Here is a 22,363-nt window from a genome sequence, read left to right as displayed (position 1 = left end):
GTTCTTGGAGTATAAAATTTGTTAATATAAATAATTAGAACTATTTAAATTTTGTAAAGCTCAAAATGCCTCCTAAAGTTCAACCTCGTGATTTATCGCCATTTATGCAGGCTTTTCGTAATTTTTTGCTTGGGGTAATTAAGTTTTATTGTTATAAAAATGTACATTATGTAACTTTTATTTTGAATGTCTATTAATAAAATGTTCAATGTTCCCATTATCAGAGAAAATTGACCAACCCATTGCGATTTGAACCCTTCGTGGCATCCAGAACGCAGCCACCACCTGAAATTCCTGATGGACCATCACACAAGTAAGTTAACGTTATTACTTTTGTTAGGCAATTTTCTATTTTTTGTTCTTATATTAAAAATTAGAACATTTATAGTATTATGTATAATCAATTATCTTTTTAGATTGGAATTTAAATTTAAAAAGTTTTTATAGTAAATTGGTGTAAGATACCAGTTTTACCTATATTTCAGGCATGCCCACAATTACTATTATACGCGTGATGCCCGAAGGGAAGTTGCTCCGCCTCTTGATATATCTGCTAAACTTCTAACTGATGGAGCTGACAAAACGTAAGTCTAACTTAAACTAAGTTGCAAATCTTGTATTATTATGGCACTATACTGTTATTGCAAAGGCCAGTGATACATAGTACATACTTCAACTTCAAGCTCCTGGCTTGGGGTCTCAGCAATATCCATTCTGGATAGCCACATTGTCATGATCACACATACTTACAATTTCAATATGTAGGCCTGTCTACACAGGGAATGAGACAGGCCTGCAGTTACTTGGATTTGAGTGACAGTCCAGATAAATCTGTGAAAAAATGTATGTTCAGTTTGAAATTATAAAATAATCAGTTTAGCTTGACCACATACTAGATATAATAAAAACATAATACTAGAGAAAATTACTATGTAACTAGTCAATGATAACATTTTGTATTAAAGTGATGTTTTTTTATTTTATCTACTAATTTAAAGTTATTTGAAAAATACCATCATATCTGTCTTGATTTTTCTCATCTGTAAAAATAGGCTAATAAAATATAACCAAGTATCTAGATAACATTTTGAAAATTAATAAGAAATGTATAGAAAACAATATATAATCAGGTTAAGGGATCATTACCAACAACAAGTTAAAATAATTTATTATAGAAAGCAAGTAATTAGCACTCTGCTTTGGTTATAGCAACAGGCCTGCAGTTAGTGGGATCTGATGGACAAGTCCTAACATCCATGAATCTGGGACTTGTATACTTAGTTAAGGCTTAGGCCCTTAAATATACTGTTAGAATAAAAAAAAACAATAATGTTATGTTTGAATTAGGAACCTCTCATTGTTTGTACTTAAATGTATAGATATTCATAAGATTTTCTCTTCTCTTCTGATATTATAATGGAGTGGGGTAACCATTAGAACAGAATTTTTTTTCATAACATTACACAATGTAGGTTTCAAGAACAATTTCTTTAATTCTTCATCCACTTAGTCGAAAATTTTGTGGCCAGACTAATTATGTATTTGTCCTTAATAGGCAAGTGCCATTCTTGAGGAAGTCCTCTTAATAACACCTTGTTCCACAGAATTTGTAGGTCACACTAAATGTTTTTGCGTATCTTAAAAAAACAACATGTTATTACCAAAATATTATGTTTATTGCTTTTCAAAATACTCTCCTTTACATTTTACACATTTTTTACAAACCACAGATATAATAGCATGTTTTCTACATGTTGATTGAACGCTATCACTGCCTCTTTGTACTTTTTCGGAAGCTAAAAATGACTTAGTTTTGTTGGCCGTGTGTGAAGAAGCGTTGTCATGATGTAGGAGAACGCGGCTTTTTTGTCGTCTTTCGCGCACTATTTTAAAACAGCCTGGGTAAACAAATGGTAGATTACCACTCGGCATTAACACCCTTTTGATCTTACGGGTGGAATTGTGCAGATGGCTACGGGTCGTAGCTGAGAAAAAAAATGCGATCATTTTTTTACCAACGTTTCTCGCCTGCCTCACTTGTTGGCCTGTTCTCATTTTCAAACACCCATTCACAAGATTGCTGTTTTTTTTCGGGTTCAAAACAATAAATCCACGTTTCGTCTCCTGTGACAATGTCATAAACAGCATTAGAATGTCAGTGGTCGTACATCATTAGCATCTGTGAGCACCATTCCGCGCGAGATCGCTTCTGCTCCGCTGTCAGTTCATGAGGGATCCAACGACAGCAAAGCTTCCGAACTTTCAATTCTTCGTGTAAAATTTTCTGAATTTGGCTCATACCAATCCCCAATAGTCTTCGAATTGTCTAATAGCTAATCCGCGGGTTTTCTTCAATTAACTTAGCTTAACAGTAGCTACATTATTTTCGTTGACGGCAGTTGGAGGTCGTCCTGCACCAAATTCGTAATGTAAAGAAAATTTGAATGAAAGAGAGCAAGCTCTCAAATTCAGCAAGCCATCGCCTCATCATCAGCCTCATCGCTCAAGCAAGGTGCTTCTCTCCCAAAAGCATTTTGAAGACGATATGATAAAATGATATAAAATCATCGCTCTAAAATCTTTTCGACTTAATTCCATTTTCGTTGCGTACCTACGTAGAACTTTGATGTGTGATAAAAACAATTGACAAATTATTTCCCGCCAATTGTTTTTTTTATTACTAAGAAGGTTGCAACGTTACAAAAAATATAACATTGAAAATTCAAATAGTTTTGATTAGCTAGAAGTGCAAAACTTTTAGTGTGCCCCATGTAGTCCTTCCAGAATCCAGAAAGACTCAGCACCTGGTCATAAAACCATCCACACAGCTGCTCGCCGATTTTACTAGGGCGATTCGGCGCTTATATTATCAGTCATGGTTGTAGTCTTCAGAACTTTGCACTTCTCGGCTCCCCAATCCTTTTGATACGCCCGTTTTTGTAGTTAGATGCTGCATGCAACTGACTCATTAAACCAGGAAATTGCAATGGCACAAGCGTTAAGATCGTTTGAAGAGATGCAAATTCTGTAGCTGTACCAAGAGAAGACGCAAAGGAACGCATCATATCCCAATCAGCTAACTGGCTGCGTCTGGTAGGCACTTTTTTCTGTCCATAAAATGGTTCCTAACGTCGCGGTCGTCGACGAGATTTGGTAATCGTCAGGATCTGTAGTCAGCATTTGGCTATCCACATCTCGGTTCTCGACACTAATCGTGGTACTTACCCTGGCCCGTTAGTGCTGCTGTTGTCAGATGGCGTGACAATCCCACGCCAACAAAGCCTTTAGTCATATTTGATATCTATGAATGTAAAACGATTAGCTATCATGAGGTTTGTATAGCAGGCGAGAAAGAACAATTTAGCAGAATTTTCTTTTCCAGAAAAAGAAGCTGTAAATTCCTAGTGTCAGTATACTAGGACCCTTTTGCCAAAGGTGGCGAAAAACCAAAGCAAAACTTTTGCATTATGAAATGGAGAGTTATGGTCTCTTTAACAAGCCTGTGTTTACTGGAGAAGAACTTTCCTAATGATCGTGTGTGGTGTGTTACATAGGTAGTGTTAGAGCCATATCTAGCAAGTTTGTCATAGACATGACAAACCATAGCACCATAATTGTGTCTAACGTCACAATTCGTATTTTTAACTAGAGTAATACTTTATACTTAGCTTCTTCAAGGCACTGTTTATAACGATTTTATGGAGCTTTTTTTAAAATAGAACAAACAAGCATGCAGGCACTTCATAGTTGATAAATAATCACCGATGCTCATGGTCTCCTGCCACATAGTTGTGGTCTAACCAATTAGGGAATGATGGCTAACGGTAGTTTGTGTGGGCTTGGTTCAACGAAGGCACGTGATTAAGAGGGGAGACCGTTTACTGGTTGTCGATCGTCATTCCTTCTATTATATTGACAAGTAATCATAGGTGGCACTGCAATCTTTTTAGAAAGGACTTATGTCATATCAACTTGGAAATATTACTTCTGCAATTTTGTTGAAGAAGGAAGAAAGAAGTTTCCAGGTGGTTCTGTTCCTCGATGGATATTAACTAAAAATTTTTTTTTCAGGGAGGCAAAAACACCAGCGAGTGTGACACCAACACCTGGTAAAGTTTTTCAGTGGGATAAACATTATTAATAGAAAATTGTTATTATAGTTTTAATATATGCAATAAATAGGTGATCAATGTGTAACTTTTATCTTTAATTTCTCTCCCTCATATCTTCTAAATTCTTTCACCATTAGAAAGCTGAATCTTCACTAAGTGACATAGGCTTTTACATTTTCAAAAAAAATAGAGATTTTAAATAAAAATAGTATAAGTAACCCAAGGTGTGAAAAAATTAATCAATAAATCTGTCATCGCGTGCGCTGCGGAAACTTGATGATAGAACAAAAAAAAATGTTCTACAGTATTATAGAACTTATCAAAAAAGACCGCGATACCATATGTCCAAGTACTATATGCAACTATAACTACTTTTTTAGAAATATAAGTTGATAAAAGTGCCGACAATAATCAAACCATATTATTCATACCTATGTATGAATCTTTATCGCATAAAATACTTTTTAAATTATTAAATCGGTAATTCGCTTCAAAACATACAACGAATTAAAAAATGTCAATCTAAAAAATATAATGCAATAATAAAATATGAACTAAGGGAAATAAAACTTTAATGTTAACAAAAATAAATCTATAGTCCGACTTAATGGACTTGCCACTACCACGAGATCGGTATCTACACAAGTGAAACCGCGAGGCATTGCAAGTATATAATATATCCATTGCAACAGGTGTTTTCCCATCAGTTTGGAAGACTCCTGAAGTTGTCTTAATACACAATAATGGTAATCAAAGGTATCGAAGTACCGACCCGTGTTTGCAAAACAAATCAAGGTGTTAAATGTCCATACATAGTAAACTATTTTAAACAATCACTTATTTTAGAACAGCATGGTTTTGTTAAAAGCAAGATCTTCCAATACAAACCTAGTCATTCTGTCTACACAGACTTCTCAAAGGCATTGGACACTGTGTGCGGCTTATTGGTTCGCCTCTTACTTATCTTATAGATTAGGCTGAGTCACCTCCACTTGTTTAAAGGTGATCCCTCATTACCCGTATTTGAGACAAGTGGTCTTTTGAGACAAATGAGTGACTAATATAATAATATACAGAAAAACCAAAGTGATAGTCGTGGAGATCATTAGGGAGAGGCCTTTGTCCAGCAGTGGACAGAAAAACCGAAAAACTCATTAAAATTTCACTAGTTTATTTTCAGACAAGCACACAAGTTTAACAAACATATTTAAGGTTACAATAAATATATAAAATAGTACTACCTAACTACTATTCTACCTTCTAATATTCAGTATAAAACTTAAACTATTATACATTAAACATTGAGAATTATCAATTATGCATTCAGATATCATAATATAAATTAGCAATGAATGAATCGACTCTAACTCTTGTCAATGTGTATTGTAGAGACAACAGTAGCAAGACGACATTAATTTGAATAAGCTTAAAAGACTTACAATGTTGCTATAAATAATATTGGCTTGAATAAATTTTTAGTAGCTATGCTTTGTGAAACTATTTATAGGACAATCTATTTAATATTTAAATACATTTTGAATTTTTAAACAATCAGCTTTATTATAAGTGAATATAATATCTTTTTGGAGTGAAATAGATCAGAATTAATTAGACAACTGCAAATGTGTAACAAAGCCGCCTTATGAGTATAAGAAAATATAACCTTTTTAACCTAGTTAAACCTATATGTATACACTAACATATGAATATCATTTAAAAAGTAAATCATGTCAATAACAATGACTAAATTAAAATTCGTATCCATCAATAATGCAGTGAAGGTGTTTTTGTAATAATAACAATTCTAAAAAAACACATTTACCTGGATAGTATTAGTTATTTATGCAACTATTGTGTAATGAGGGGTATTAAAACACGAATGTGGGTTCATCACAACAGGAGAAGAGTGTAATAATAGTATCACATGATAATAATAGTAACACCTAATTATCAACAGTTGCATACAAGACTTTATCTACACCCATAATATGAATCATCTATAAAAGATTCTGAAACAGCAGTAAGCTAACATTAAAAAAGCCAGTCCTAGTAACCATTACATCACCAAAACGAGTGTTGTAATGTTGTACTGAATTTCATTACAACACCCAAACGAGTGTTGTGATGTTGTACTGAATTTCACTACAACACTCTTCTGGATGATGTAATGGTTATTAGGACATTGGGTGTTTTAATGTTGGCAATAAGCTAACAGTTTTAGAATCTTTAATAGAGGATTTAAAAAGCATGGGTGGAGTAAATGTTGATTAAGGTTTGTATATAGGGTGGCACTCAGAATATAAAATTTGTATTGTGCTATTCTATGTACCTATTTCTAATTCTGTCTATTAGTATTATAGCCAATAACAATTATTGTTTAAAAAACTTCATTTGCATGAAAACAAAACCACAAGTATAATACCTTATTTACAATCGCGGTCTTAGAATGTTGTTATGGTTTACAATTGCAGTTACATATCAATGTCACAAAGTCGACAATATTTTATATCATTGATTTGTTTAGGTAGATAATATGATCCAAGATATAGCATTTTAGACCTTACTGCGCACACATGTGATAAAGAATCTAATTTAACAACTGATAAACATTTTTAGACCTCGCCCGAACCTACCTATACTTTTAGAGCACACACATTATTGTTATTTTATTCTAAAACTTATTTAATACAATTAATACTTTACTTCTGGATTCTATCCATTATTAACTCAAATATTCATATTAATAAATATTTTTAACATTTATGTTTACAATTCATAGTCTTGGTACTGCCATATTAGAACAATCATAACATGTGTTCTTACTGTGAAATATGTAATACAGTATTACTACTATAGGGAATAGAGTATTTTAATGCATAATATCTTAATCCAAATTCTACTGGAGTTAGTAACAATGCCTCATCGCTACAATTACCTTTACAAGGTGAGATGTGTTTAATTAGGTTTATTTTTAGCAGTGAGCTAATTACCAGAGTCCCTACCTTAAGTTATTACAATTAATTACTATTAAATCATTCTTCATATATATCTTGTGATCGTTATGTGGCCAATGAACATTCAATACCAGGTGTCAGCTCGCCTCAGTTGAGTGAGTGAATTGTCAACTTCAACACACATTTGTAATACACTTTTGAATGAAATACTTTTAAAGGATTGCATCGCGTGTAATTATGACTCAACTTTCAGATCAGATGTTTGGTAAAAATTACAGTTTTATTATTTATTTACCCGACGTTTCTTTGCCTTTGCAAGTAATCATTTTAAGGAATCCCCTGAAATGTCGGGTTGATTAATAAAAATGTAAAACATGTCAGCAAGATCAGTAGAATTATAAGATTCCATTACAGATGGACCATAATTGTACTGTTTTTAGGTTAGGTTAGGTTTTTATACAAAATTGTGGCGAGACAAGCAACACCCTGGCCAATTAAATAGCAGTACAGTACAAAGGGTCCATGTAAAAACGGAAAATTGAGAGGGTGCAACGGAATTGTGTCATTTTCAGACTTTCAATGTTAAAAACCATTAGCCCAATAATTTCACTAGCTGTGGCACCCTTTAAACTAAAACATAATAATTCTTGCACATTACAAAAAGACACCACTGTGGCGGATTTTTATGGCATTCTGTGCAAATAAAATTTGATCTAAAGTAAGAAAATATTACCTAAAACTTACACTGGCTAAAGTTCATGGTAACAGTGCTTCTGTTGATGAAGGTCAGATCTTTGGCACAACAATTCCAGAGACACTTCAATAATCACTGCTCTCCGTACTATCTGGTGTTTTGATCTTCATGCTAGAGAACATTCCAAAATTGAAAACTCTTTTTCTAGGCCGTCTGCGCTGCCTATATCTAAGCCTTTGTCATTTATCTCCAACAACTTCTTTCCTGAACTGCATTGCATCACCATAAGCTTTCTTCACCGCTTTCCTATCTGTTGGTTTTCTGGATTCCACCAATTTCCCTTCATCAATTTCTTTCTCTATGCCGAGCAATTCAAGTTTGTTCGGTGGCAGCCATTGCCACGTTCTTTTCACATCAAAGAAGAGAACCAGGTATACCACTGGCTCATGTGAGAAGTTCTTTTTGAGATTCAAGACATCTTGTGGGGGGACTGGCAAAGGTACCCCATTGTAGATAAAGCCCTTTGGCATTTTTGGATCAATAATCAATGCTGGATACCAGGGATAACCTCTGCAAAGAACAATAATTCTTGATATAGATATTTATTTAACATAAATATTTACTACTAACTTATAAAATTTCGGAGATTGAAAAGTTTTATTATAGAAAGGCAGTAGTAAATCTTATTACTCAACAGTAGCATATCTATGCATTGAGACAGCCTGTAATTGCTTTGATCTATAACTTATGTTATAAAAGAACACAAAAAAAAGAATACTGGGAAAGATTATTACGTCTTCTTGCGTTTCTTGTCTATCCGACCGCAATTTGTTTCCGAAACGGGGATAATCATTTAATTACAACATTAAGATAAAAACAATAAATTTTGATAAAATAAATATTATGCATTGCTTATATCTACTTAATAATTTACGTAATTTATCGGTGAATATAATATTCACCTATAAAAAAGCACAGAGTGGAGCATGAGTTTTATTTTATTAAAATCTGATATCTGATAATGCTATTGCCTTTTAAAGATTTTCAATTCAAATTCAAAATAATATTATATTTATGCTAATAGATTTAGAGTTTCTCTCTGGGACCTTGGAATCCACGAAGTCGCAGGCACAGGCTTGTAACAAAATAAAAATCAAACCGAAGTTTGCCGAAATAGTGGTCTATATATTTAGGAGTGATTGTCATTAACTAATAATAAATAAACCATAAACCGACCTGCACTTAGCCCACACCAGTTGTAGTGGCTCCAACTGCATGCTATTGTCTGTGGTTTTCGCTGGAGTCTTCAATGTTGTCGAACGTGTTCCACGACCCTGTACAACATTATTAACTCAGATAAAACACAACCGATGAAAACAGGCCAGGTTTATTACTTTAGCTTTTTTTATATAACAAACGGGCAAGAGGCTCACGGGATGGGGGAGAGGTGAGGCAACCGCCCATGGACATCCACTACATCAGGTGTCACGAGATTTGCCGGCCTTTAAGGTGGGAGTATGCTCTTTTCATGAAGGTCCCTAAGTCGCATCGGTTTGGGTAAACAGCAGCCGGTAATTCCACAAAGTGGTTGTGCGAGGCTAGAAATTTCTATCAAAACCGGTCCGGTGGTGGAATTCGGCCGCTGGAATCAATCCGAGCAGCTCCTCTGAGCACTCCCCGTGATAAATGCGGTAGAAGATGCAGAGAGAACCCACATCTCTACGCAATGCCAAAGAATCAAGCCGATCGGATATGACCTGATCGTCGATGATTCGAGCCGCTCTTCGTTGTAAGCGGTCAAATGGAAGAAGCTGGTACTGGGGAGCATCCGCCCAGAGGTGAGAACAGTACTCCATGCGAGGCCGAATTTGCGGTTTAAATAGTTGCAGGCGGTGGCTAGTGCTAGTGGTGATAGTGAAGTACTGTTTCGCCTTACTGAGTACACCAAGCTTTTTAGAGGCCAGTTTGGCCTTCTCTTCCAAGTGACCACGGAACAGAACGTCGCTCGATATATCGACGCCAAGTATGCCATATTTAGTGATACAAGCTACGTTTTACACGCGCGATTTGTATGTCACTTGGTGTTAGTGTCCGAGCATTGTTCAAAATATAGGTTAGGTAACTATCAAACTCATTTTTTCGACGTTTTCACAGCTGTCACAATCTATCGTAGATATATCGTATCTAGTAGTATTCGTAGGTATTAATGATCTAAGATAATATAAGATAATAATAATAATAAGATAAAAAAAAGAATTGTCCTTGGTACACTCATGACGAATTCTGGGCTTAAAATCTAAATAAATGAAATATTTTATACTCTTTTTGGGAAACTTGAATTGATTAATCGTTTAATTAGATGATCTTGAGTAAGAATGAATTATTTTAAAATTAATTTCTTTTTTTATAGCTGGTTTATAGTCTTTATCAATACTCTTATTGTCAGCACGGGGATTATAATTTAGGTGTGTATAGATTTTATTCAGGTTCGTCTTTTACCATCTATATATTCAAATTCAAAAACACTTTATTCATGTAGGTCACAAAAATGACACTTATGAATGTCAAAAAAAATATATAAATATTGTTTCTTATTGAATTTACCGCTACGTCGTAAAGGGTTGAGCTAATGAGAAAAAGTAGCAAGAAACTCATTGCCACTCTTTTAAGTCAAGATTTACATTTTAGTTGTTTTACAAATCATTTCAATTACAATATATGCAAAGTGACGCAACAAAAATACTCAAAAGTCAAAAACTGAAAGGCTTACATGAGTAAGTCAAAAAAAGAAAAAAAAGTAAATTAATACTTATAAACACAAGAGTTATTGAGTATAGGAGATGCATCAATCCACACATACCGTAAATAAATAGAGGCACTATGTGAGCATTTCATAAAATAAAATATATAATAAGTAACTTTAAAGGAAATAATAAATATAATATAATAATAAATGTACTATATAATATTATATATGTATATAGTATATTTAAACACTATGTACTTCTTGAAACAGACCATCAAAAGGACACGAAGGTAAAAAAAATATTTATATCAAACAGAGTATAAGAATGAGAGTCATACTTTTATATATATTTTTTTAATTTTTATAGCCAGGTACTTCATATGGCATATTCATATGTAAAAGGAAATTTAAATTTCAAGTTTAGAATACCTATCTATAATATACAAATACTACTACAAGTGCAAAAACTTCTCGAAAGTAATTTATCTGTACGCGCAGACATGACGTCACTATGAAGTTATTAGGATGCCTGTCAACGCGCGGTCCAATCTCCTCCGAAACGGCTGAACCGATTTGTATGCAATTTTGTGTAAATATCGGGTAGGTCTGAGAAACGGCCAACATCTCTTTTTCATACCCTTAAATGATAAGTAACCCCTAAATATATTATTTTGACAATTTTTTTATTTTTATTTTATTATGATTCAGCATTGAACAATACCATACAACTTCAAATTTTCGCCCTTCTACGATCTAAAACTATTTTTGTATCGCGATTTTTATATCATATTCTGTTCCATCTACAAAGCCGCTATAGGATTGCAAGATGGCAATCGAATAGAATAATTGTAGTACGATATATTTGGTAGGTCTGAGAATCGGTTGCATCTATTTTTATTACTTTATATGGCAATACAACGTTTGCTGTGTCAGCTAGTAATTAATAATAACGTGATCGACCTTAGCGAGCGGCGCGTGCGCAGGAGTGAGCGCAGCGCGGCGTGGCATACGGCGCCGGTCCACAGAGCTACCATCTTGTGTCGAGTCCTGCGTTTCATTGCAACTAGATCTGAAACAAATAATTCAACAACACATTAATTTTCATAAAGATAGTCGTAACGTTGATAATGAGCGTGTAAATACAAAATTTTATGAATGATGCGGGACTCGAACCCGTGCGAGTGCTCTTCCAACCGTTCGAGTGACGTATCGTCATAAAATCTTGTATGCTTTGTTCAACTCTCAGGTTGTGGCTTCATCTACAAAAAAAAATTCGTTCGATCATTAAAAAAAAATGGTTTCAAATTATATTTGCTTATTAATCCTAGAAGTGAGGGTTATCACTTTAAAAACATAAATTATATAGCAATACAATTATTTTCATTATTCAGATGTGTAATATTTTTTTTATAAAAATTGACTATTACAAAACCTGTGAGTTGTGCCGGAAGTGGGAAGTCTTATAAAGGATATATGATCAAATATTTATTATATTGCTTGTGGCGGTGGCATGGGGCGGGTCGTTTCCTTCCTTAGAATATGGCTAAGCGAGGCGAGGGTCCACGCACGATGCTCGTGAACGGGCACTACTTGTGGTATCTAGATAATTCTGTCATGGAGTATTCTACCTCATGTTGCTCAATTTTAAAATTAAAATTTATAGTAATAATAATATACATTTTAGAACGTTGATGTAAAACTCTCATAAGACGTTTATTAACATGCAGTGTGAATGGATTTATGCATCTACTGGCCCTACAGCAGTGCCAACTAACAGTTAGTAGCACCCTATATATAGGGCATGACCGTCTACCGTCTTATAAGTCAGAGCGCTAAGGTCGAGCCCAAATTTTATTGAGTGAGTTATTATTATAATTATTTGTGTAAACTGTAAAATACAAATATTTCGGCCGTTCCCAATATACTATCTACAGATAGAGATAAATTATATAATATATTTATTTATATTATTATACAGAAAAAACAATCAAAGAACATAAAATATTCAAAAATAGTACCTTAGAACTAATAAAGAAGAGAACAGAACTAAAGACGGCTACTATCAAAACAAAAGAATTAAAAGAAGAACTGAAATCGGTATATAAAAAGACCCACAAAGCCATCAGAGGAGACTATCAAAATTACAGACGGACAACCTTAGAGAAAAGTTTGCTGAATTATAGAAGTGCTTAAAAAGCCAACAAACAATTAAACTCACATAAAAGTTGGATTCAAGGATCTCAAACAGATTCAAAAGAAAATCCAAACAAGAGAAGACATAATAAATTGCGCAACGTCCTACTACAGAGAACTTTATAAAAAACCACCACATTATTATATGTTAAATGAAACTACCAATGAGAGTAAGAACGAAAATAGAACTTCAACTCTAACTGAAGAAATAACAGAAAAAGAAATATTAAAACATACTTAAAAATTGAAACTGGAAAAGAGCTCTGGCCCAGATAGAATCAGTAATGAAGCCCTGAAGATAGGAGCTGCATTGCTTATCACTTTCCTAACGAGGTTATTCAATATGGTGGTAGAATCGGGAACAGTTCCACATCAATGGTGTAAGCCAGAAATTATACTGCTCTATAAGATAGGAGATCCAAGAGACATTGGCAACTATAGGCCAATTAGTCTTCTATCCAGTTTATATAAGCTTTTCTCATCATTGCTTTTTGGGCAGATTAACAGAAAAAATAGACAGAATGCAACCAATAGAACAAGCCGGGTTCCGTTCCAGTTTCTCCACGATGGATCATATTCAAACAATAGAACAACTGATAGAGAAATTCAAAGAATATAATCAACCACTCTATATAGGGTTTGTAGATTACTTTAAAGCATTTGATAGTATTACTCATGGCTCTATATGGGAGGCATTGACATCATGCATCAATATAGACTACTACTATATACAAGTGATTAAAAATATTTACTTACAAAGTACGAGTACAATACGCCTCGAAGCTAGAGGAGAAGAAATAAAAATACAAAGAGACGTAAGACAAGTAGACCCAAGTAGACTGGAAGGCCAACGGCATATGGATTGGCAATAAGTACCTAAGTCACTTAAGATTTGCAGATGACATAGCACTCTTTGGTAACTCAGCTTCAGAACTCGAGCAAATGATGCAAGCTTTGAATAATGCTAGCAAAAAAGTTGGCGTCATATGAACACCAGTAAAACGAAAATCTTAACGAATTACCATCATAAGTCTATAGAAATAGACTCAAATTAGATACAATTTGTAGAAGATTATGTATATCTTCGAAGCAAATATCTTTTAACTCTAATAGTAACGAAGAAGAAGTAGAAAGAAGGATCAAAAACTCTTGGAACAAGTTCTGGTCACATAAAGAAATATTAAAAGAATCCTTCAGCTTAGAGTTAAAAAAGGTGGTAATGGATAGATGTATCTTACCATGCCTCACATACGCAAGCCAAACATGGGTGCACACAAAGAAAATTAAACATCGGTTACTAACAACACAACATGCCATGGACAGAAGTATCTTGAGGCTCAGAAAGATGCATAAAATCCGCAACAAAACCATCAGAAAAAAAAACAAACCTGACAGATGTCCTTGAACATGCATTAAAAATGAAATGGCAATGGGCAGAACATGTGGCTAGGGCTCCCAGACCAAAGATGGACTCTAAAAGCGACAACATGGAGTGGTCCCTCAGGTAACAGATACCGAGGCAGACTCAAAATGAGGTGGAGTGATGACTTTCTTACAGTGGCAGGTAAAAACTGGCTAGAGAAAGCAAAAAATAGAGAGTTGTGGAAGAAGATGGATATACCCGGATGGGATCAAGATTATAGTTTAAGTAATAACATTAGTTTAAGGTATATTTTTAAGTTACTAACACATTAAAATATGTACCCCCTATTATGAATATAATAGTCTGCTAACTTAAAGCATTGCTGATTCTCACTCTGTCTTCTTCTATTGACGTAAGTCAGAATGAGAAAAACACTCCTTAGCGGCTGTTTAAAGTTAGCGGACCATTATGAATAAGGGGGGTAATCTATAACTCTTGAATAAATATGATTATTATTATAATCTGAAGCTGTTCCAATATACCTGATAAGTCATTCTTATCGCCTTATATTTTGACGCGTGATTTGCAATTTCCATACAAACTTCTATCGACAGAATAATCAACGATAGTTACGATTTTTATCTCAAGTAGGCCAAGAACATAGACTGAATATTGTGAACGGCCGTAAGTGCGTTTAAATTACCAACCCGTTCTACACTACTGTCATTTTGAGACCTAATTGAATAAATGTTGTTGTAACTTTACCCCGCGTCCGTAGAGGACAGTGATCCTGTCCTGTCAGAGGGGTTGTCTTCGTCGTAGTGAGTGCACGACGAACAAGAGTGTGACCACAGACTGCTACTGCTCGAAGATCTACAACATATAATGTAATTAATATTAACTGGCGGTATGTACTGGGTGTTTGCATTGTATAGAGCCCAAACCACCGTAATTAATCAAGCCATTATATCTATGATGTTTTTGTTACAATAGTTATTTATGCAACTGTTGTGTAATAAGGGGTATTAAAACACGAGTGTGGGTTTATAGATATAGTATCACACGAGTGTTTTCATACCTAATTATCAACAATTGCATACAAGACTATCTACACCCAGAATATGAATCATCTATAAAGGATTCTGAAACAGTTAGCTTAGTGCTAACATTAAAACAGCCAGTCCTAGTAGTAACCTAATATCATACATTACTGTTTATATACCAATAAACTAAGTATTAATGATAGAATTATTTATTTTAGTAGTAATTTACATTTTGTATGGTGCAATTATTAAAATTCACTTGAATATTATGTTAAGGAGAAGATGTAACGAGCCAAAGTAATTTGTTCTAATAAACCAGTTTGACGCCAGCTGCCGCGTTTCAATGACGTCCCACAACTAACTAGCGACACAACTCGAAGAGCGTAGGTTAGGCTGATCCGTACTTTTTAATATTTTTTACGTTTTAGTGTCTTGTAATAGGTTGTTCTGTAAACTAGACGGTATTTTATCGATTACATCAGGTTAACTATGCAACGCGACTTAAGATAAAATTTATTTGCATTGAATAGGTTTGATTACAGGATGGTACAGTACAAATATTTATAGTATGCTATTCAGCTTTATACAAGCATGCAAATAGAAATAAAAATATTGATCCCAATAAACAGGAACGGAAAAATGAATCGACTGCGAAAAATATGCTATTAGAACTCTATTTCAGGTTCTTGTAAGATAATGAAATATCGAGAAGAACGTTTGTTAGCTATGAACAGGGGCGTGCATTTCATATATGCCTTTAGGCATTGCCTACCTCGTTCTGAAAGTATTAAATAAATAAATACAGTTACTCAATACCTATATAGTAAAAATTAAGATTAATTTGGTTCCGTTATTCTATATCCAAACATCTATTTAACACCGACTCATTCAATATTTCCTTACGCTAGACACTAAATTCGTACGGTAGGCAGTCCCGATAATGCCTATACGACGCAACGAGTATTTCATACATCTTATTTAGAAAAGAATTGGTCACAGTTAAACGATATTCAGCAATGTATGGGGGGCTAGGTAGGCATGCCTACTTACGCATTGTAGCGAGATAAACCGATTACTCCCGAGTCCCGACCCCACATCTGTCTCACTCGCTCCATATTAGGAATTTATGGCTGTTTCAGTTTTTTGTCTACATGAGTATCATTCGAGTAAATAGGTATACTCATTGAGCAATCAAAACAAGTGAGAGCCCGAAAAAACCGGCAAAAGAAGTGGCAAGTGAATTTATATATACGAGGGCTGCACTAAAAGTATCGGAAATGGAATATTTCCACTGTTCCTGTCATATTAAAATCTTTTTAGTTGAAAACTCCTTGGTTTTAAAAATCGAATACCATTTATTTATTTAAAAAAAGATTCTCGGTCTTGTCACAAGGTGTTTTCAAACTTGTTTAATCGTTGAGAAAATGGAATTGACTCGAGAAAATTCTAGAGCGATGATTTATTATGACTTTCAAAGTGGTTTAACACAAAAACAGTGTGTTGACCGGATTATTTCTGCATTTAGTGATGAAGCCCCATCCAAAACCACAATTTATCGATGATCCCCGTCAAGGTCGTCCAAAAACTGCAGTCACCAAATTAAACGTTGATGCTGTGCGTAAGCTGATTGAGGAAGATCGACATGTGACATACCGCGAAATTAAGGCAACTTTAGACATTGGCATGAGTAAAATACAAATAATCTTGCATGAACAATTAGGTGTAAAAAAGTTGTTTTCTCAATGGATATCGCATTTGCTCTGTGAAGAGCAAAAAGCGGCTCGCGTTACTTGGTGCGTCAGAACTCTCGAAAGATTCCACGCAGGATCCTCAAATGCTGTATACAACATCGTATCAGGTGACGAATCTTGGATATACGCGTACCCGAAACAAAAAACCAGTCACGAGTTTGGGTTTTGGAAAATGAGTTAAAGCCAACAAAAATTGTTCGTTCACGGAGTGTTGCAAAAAAATGGTGGCCACGTTTGTCTCCAAAACCAGAATGGTATGCTAGCATTTGTTTGCCACAGGTCGTTTCTGAACTTCGTAAAGAGAACTGCAACCGCCGCATCATCCTCCATCACGACAATGCAAGTTCTCACGCCGCGCACAGAACAAATAAGTTTTTAGAGCAAGAAAACATAGAATTATTAGACCATCCGCCATACAGCCCCGGCCTAAGCCCTAATGATATCTATACTTTCACTAAAATAAAGAATAAATTGCGTGGTCAGAGATTTTCATCACCTGAAGAAGCTGTGGACGCCTACAAAACGGCCATTATGGAGACCCCAACTTCCGAATGGAATGGTTGCTTCAATGATTGGTTCCATCGTATGGAAAAATGTGTCCAATTTCGCGGAGAATACTTCGAAAAGCAATAAATACGGTTTTAAATAGTAATGTTGTGTCACTTCCTTGATTACCGATACTTTTAGTGCAGCCCTCGTATTATCAGGTATAATAATATCTAGAAAAGTTATAGGATAGTATTAAAATTATCAATTTCAATAATAAAATTATAGGTATTATGTATTCAATATCATAAATGCATGAAATTTTAGGTTTAACAGTAAGTGATTGCAGTATGGGTGTTTACCGCTAGATGGCGGTAAAAATAAAAATATGTGTAATCTTAGCTTTTATAGAATTTTAATAACAAATATTTTTTGTTAAAAAAAACAAGCAAACTTAGCTATTGAGATAAAATAGGAGAGCAGTTTAAGGTATACTTGTACCTTGAATGACACAAACTAAAATATTAGCTTGACCATATGGTACGGAAACTACATGCGAAACACAAACTTCAATAATATGTACATCTCAAAACCTAGTACTGTCAGACTAAAGCACAGATCTACGACAAGATAGATCTTCAGTGCTTACCTTGCTAGAAAACCAATGCACACCACACTGACTATGAATGACAGGTAGACCCACTTATCAGGACACGGGCTAATAAGAATCTATTATCAACCTAAATGAAACTTGATGTAAAAACTGTACACAAAATAAAATTACATCGTCCACGTAAATCTGAATGTTCATTAAATGAAAACTACTGGGCCAAAATATGTGGCATGTGATATTTTTATGGGAACAAATGGCAACTATACCATCAAACTAAAAAATAATCACGTAAATCTGTTAAAAATAAAATAACAAAAAACTTTCCAATCGAATTGGGAACCCCGTCCTTTTTTAATTCCTCGTTTAATAATAATAATTAATATGGCATCCGCATTATTAATTTTTTCAAAACATAATCAAAATCACGAATTGTATTTTGTCCACAGAAAATAATAAACGCTGATAATGCAATGGCTTATATCTTTAATCCTTTTAAAATTGAAGCTTGATGTGTGAGATAAGTGATATATTATATAAGTAACATACCACTCCTCAAAAATTACATAATATTGTTTTAATTTGATTTAATTTACTGTCACTGTGAATTAAAAATATATTCTATGAAAATCTATGAAACTTTTAATAAATATGATCAAGGCGTTGTAAACGTTGCTAGTGCCATCTATGATACCAACTCGTCCAAAGTGGTTTCGTTTCGTGCGTTTATTTTGTCGGGGCAGTATCGTGACCTAACTTTTATCATCTGAATAAACAATATCAGAATATTGTATATCACAGACCTAACCACCTTTGTGAGCAATAATTGAGTGCATAAGAAATTCGATAATCTGTTACAATTAAAAAAAATAAGTATAACTTGTAGTACCGAAAGATAGAAGAAATTCATATCTAGGTTTTAACAATACACTGCTGAAATGATACGACGATGATATGAAATGTACCCTCTCGGGTACACTCGGCGGTCCCGAGTTCACACGATCCAGCCTTTCACCTTAGAGCGTGACGGATCAGTCTAATTTACTAACTACGAAAAAATGTGTGTGCCAAAAGAAGTTTTCACTTCGAAATTTTTTTCATACGAATGCCGGATACATGACTGAGAAAATACTCATAATGGCTTCTGACAAATTATTTCGCGAATTCGGAATAACCTGCACGAAGTGATACCTGTGTGCGTGACGTTGCTCTGGAGGACCGCCACACAACCACTTTCGATTTTTTCGGCGTGACATGGTCTAAACACGCGTGCTCACGTCACGTTAAGCATTTGGTGTGACCAGGTTCTTAATCGTTAAAAGTGATGGGAATAATATTCATAATAGGAACATATTATGATTAGGACATAGGGATATACGAACCTTGAGAGGGCTAGGTCACTGTCAGAGCCAACTTCTCCGGGAGGTCCGCGGTACTGCATGAAAGAGGCCGGCACTGGTGTTTTACTATCAGCCAGCGCTGATCTGTGAACGATACAATATATTATCACTGCAAAGTATATAACAAAGTAGTTCTTTGCTGTCTGTCTGTATTTCCACTATTGTATACAAATATACAATACCAGTTGTGAGGTCAATCACTTAAAAATACCTAAATATTATTGTTTATGAGTTGCACTGCAACCGCGGTCTTAAGATTTCCTTGCGCACTCGTTTACTGCGCTGTTACATCTGGCCCATACTTCTATACGGATGTGAGGCGTGGACTATTAAAGAAGACCTCAGGAAAAGTATAGAAGCTTTTGAAATGTGGCCATATAGACGTATGTTGGCCATTAGTTGGACTGACAAGATCACGAATGTGGAAGATCTGCGCCGCGTCAGTCAAAAACGCGAACTCATGCAAACCATCAAGATGAGGAAAGTCGCATATTTGGGGCACGAGTGGTACGAACTCTTACATCTCATCATGGTGGGAAAAGTTGCCGGAAAAAGAGGCGTAGGTCGCAGAGAAAAGTCTAAGCTGCGCAATATCCAACAGTGAACAGGATACACGAGTGCGGCAGAACTTTTTCGCCTATCGAAGACCAAAAACTTAAAATTACAAAGCTGACTGGCAACCTTCGCTAGTCGGAGACGCACGTAAAGAAGAAGAAGAAGAGTTACACAACAACATTCCTTTTTTTGGCAGGATCTCATTTTGTTGGTGAGCTTATAAAGCGTGATAGTTAGTCGCGAGCCTGTATACCTACATTCACACAAGAATCCTGTTTGCAGTGTCCGGGAGAAAAAACCCAACCGTTTGATAACATAAAGAATGTATTTAGGTTATTACTTTTTAGTGTTGCCACTCTCTGTATCCACGCTACACTGCACCGTTCGAATCGTTTTTCGTGTCGCACTTATCGTGCGAATGATATCACTGAATGATATTAAAAATTTATTGAAGTAGGCGTTGCTTTGCGGAAATCCATAATTATACAAATGATTTGAGTTTTCTTTAGTGTTAATTCGCCAAAATCTGGCGAGACAACACTTCCTGAGGATGCCTCGTGTAGAGGCAAAATACGTGTCGAATTGTTTAAAGACAAATATTGGCGGAATTAACAATAAAGAAAACTCAAATCATTTGTATGATTATGGATTTCCGCAAAGTAACGGCTACTTCAATAAATATGTAATAGATCAAGTAACTCAACATGGTAACAATAATCGTAAACAATAGGTATTTTGGATTTATATAACATTTCTGTGTTTCTAATGTGGTATGTGAAAGTGATCGCCCTTTGTAAGTTAGATGCACATACCTGAACAGATCTGGTGAGGAGGCAGCCTTAACTTTGTCCTGCTTCCTGGGTCTGCCTCGGCCTTTCTTCCGTGGAGTCTGCTCCTGGACTGAAGCTAGATTATCCGACAGTGTAGGCAGTGTTGCTGGAATTATTCATTGTTAATTACATTTTAAATATTTATTAATCTTATACAAGGTATTATTCACTTGTTATATCTGGCTCACAAAAGATTCAATAGTATTAATAGCCTATTCCATACTCAAATATCTAATCTATTCAAAGAATCTTGTGGCTTACTTAACAATAAAATACTAATATACTTTAAAGTCAAACTACCAGCTAAACACTAAGTTACATTAATTTTGACTTCATTATAAAACGCTAACATTAAATTGATATTGGTCAATGCATAATAGATAATGTTAACTTTATGTTTGTAATAGTATTTATAATTATGTACTATGTGAAGTGCCTAATTAATAAAAATACTTTTAGTTTGGTTGTATGTTGAAGAAAGTTCTTTGAAAACCTCAATGTACAGGAGTGCCAGATATCCAGGTGATGAAGATGACATCCAAGTTTGTGGCAAGTCGTGCGAAGGTGAATTCGGCGGCAGGGATTAGGTCAAAAAGCTTGTGTCTTCTGGGGGTAAAGTCAACCTTGTTAAATTTAACCCCGACGCCACTAAATGCGACATAAATGTGTATTAATTATCATCTAATCTGTTTTATTTGTGTTTCTTCTGTATCATTATATAAATATTGTGTTTGTTGCAAATACGTTTGTTGTCAAGAGAGGACTCTATAGAAGACACAAGTTTCTTCCGGCAATGATCGACGATTTTCATTAGATTAGGTTCAAAAGAACATTGTATGAACAAGTAATTACTATAAGGTTATAAAGTATTGCTGTTAGTGTCGTTAGCTCTGACTGTACGGACAAAAACCCCTTCAAGAGAAAGTAATAGAAAAATACCGTCAGATCCGAAGCTCTTCGGCGGCGTTGAAGACGAGATCGTGGACGGTGGTACCAACAAGGTCGACTTCCGGAGACCGCCGAGCAGGCTGAGACCTGACAAGAGAAATAATATTATTCACATTGGGAAAACATACGTGAGAGGCTAGATTATGGGTACCACAACGGCGCCTTTTTCTGCCGTGAAGCAGTTATGTGTAAGCATTACTGTGTTTCGGTCTGAAGGGCGCCGTAGCTACTGAAATTACTGGACAAATGAGACTTTTCATCTTATGTCTCAAGGTGACGAGCGCAATTGTAATGCCGTTCAGAATTATTGGGTTCTTCAAGAATCCTGAGCGGTGCTCTGCGTATCAATTACCATCAGCTGAACATCCTGCTCGTCTCGTCTCTTATTGTTATAAAAAAACATAAAAGTTAATAATTTATTTTAAAATTTTTGATTGTTTTGTTACTCGTTACAAACAAACATTGAAATCTTATTACTAATTACATTCATTTAGATCAAACCGAGTCATTTTTAACATACCGGGGGAGGCAGCTGTAGAATCGGACATTTTGCTGGGTGATTTGTCAGGTGTTGCCAACTTCTGGGTGCGCTCGGTCCTCTTCGACAAAACAGCCACTGTTTCTGAATCCGATGTTGCCGTGTCTTTAATAATAATTATAATAGAGTTAGCATTATAA

The 22,363-nt window shown here is 35.0% G+C and overlaps 1 protein-coding gene across 1 annotated transcript in view; it reads right to left on the bottom strand.

Annotated features, from left to right (window-relative positions):
- Window positions 1-5,266: 5,266 nt before the first annotated feature.
- The window catches only part of LOC126974164 (bromodomain-containing protein homolog), a 40,619-nt gene continuing 23,522 nt past the window's right edge, over window positions 5,267-22,363 (bottom strand). The window contains exons 17-24 of the mRNA XM_050821598.1: window positions 22,206-22,328; window positions 21,677-21,772; window positions 20,720-20,843; window positions 19,335-19,436; window positions 14,828-14,935; window positions 11,467-11,575; window positions 8,997-9,094; window positions 5,267-8,330 (exon numbers count right to left, since the gene is read on the bottom strand). Coding sequence (XP_050677555.1) covers window positions 8,000-8,330; window positions 8,997-9,094; window positions 11,467-11,575; window positions 14,828-14,935; window positions 19,335-19,436; window positions 20,720-20,843; window positions 21,677-21,772; window positions 22,206-22,328 — 1,091 coding nt within the window. The 3' untranslated portion in view covers window positions 5,267-7,999. The remainder of the gene's footprint in view (window positions 8,331-8,996; window positions 9,095-11,466; window positions 11,576-14,827; window positions 14,936-19,334; window positions 19,437-20,719; window positions 20,844-21,676; window positions 21,773-22,205; window positions 22,329-22,363) is intronic.

This window comes from Leptidea sinapis, chromosome 31 (assembly GCF_905404315.1).
Source record: "Leptidea sinapis chromosome 31, ilLepSina1.1, whole genome shotgun sequence".
Lineage (NCBI taxonomy): Eukaryota > Metazoa > Arthropoda > Insecta > Lepidoptera > Pieridae > Leptidea > Leptidea sinapis.
Note: the sequence above shows the minus strand (reverse complement) of the source record. Positions and strands in the feature narration are given on the sequence as shown.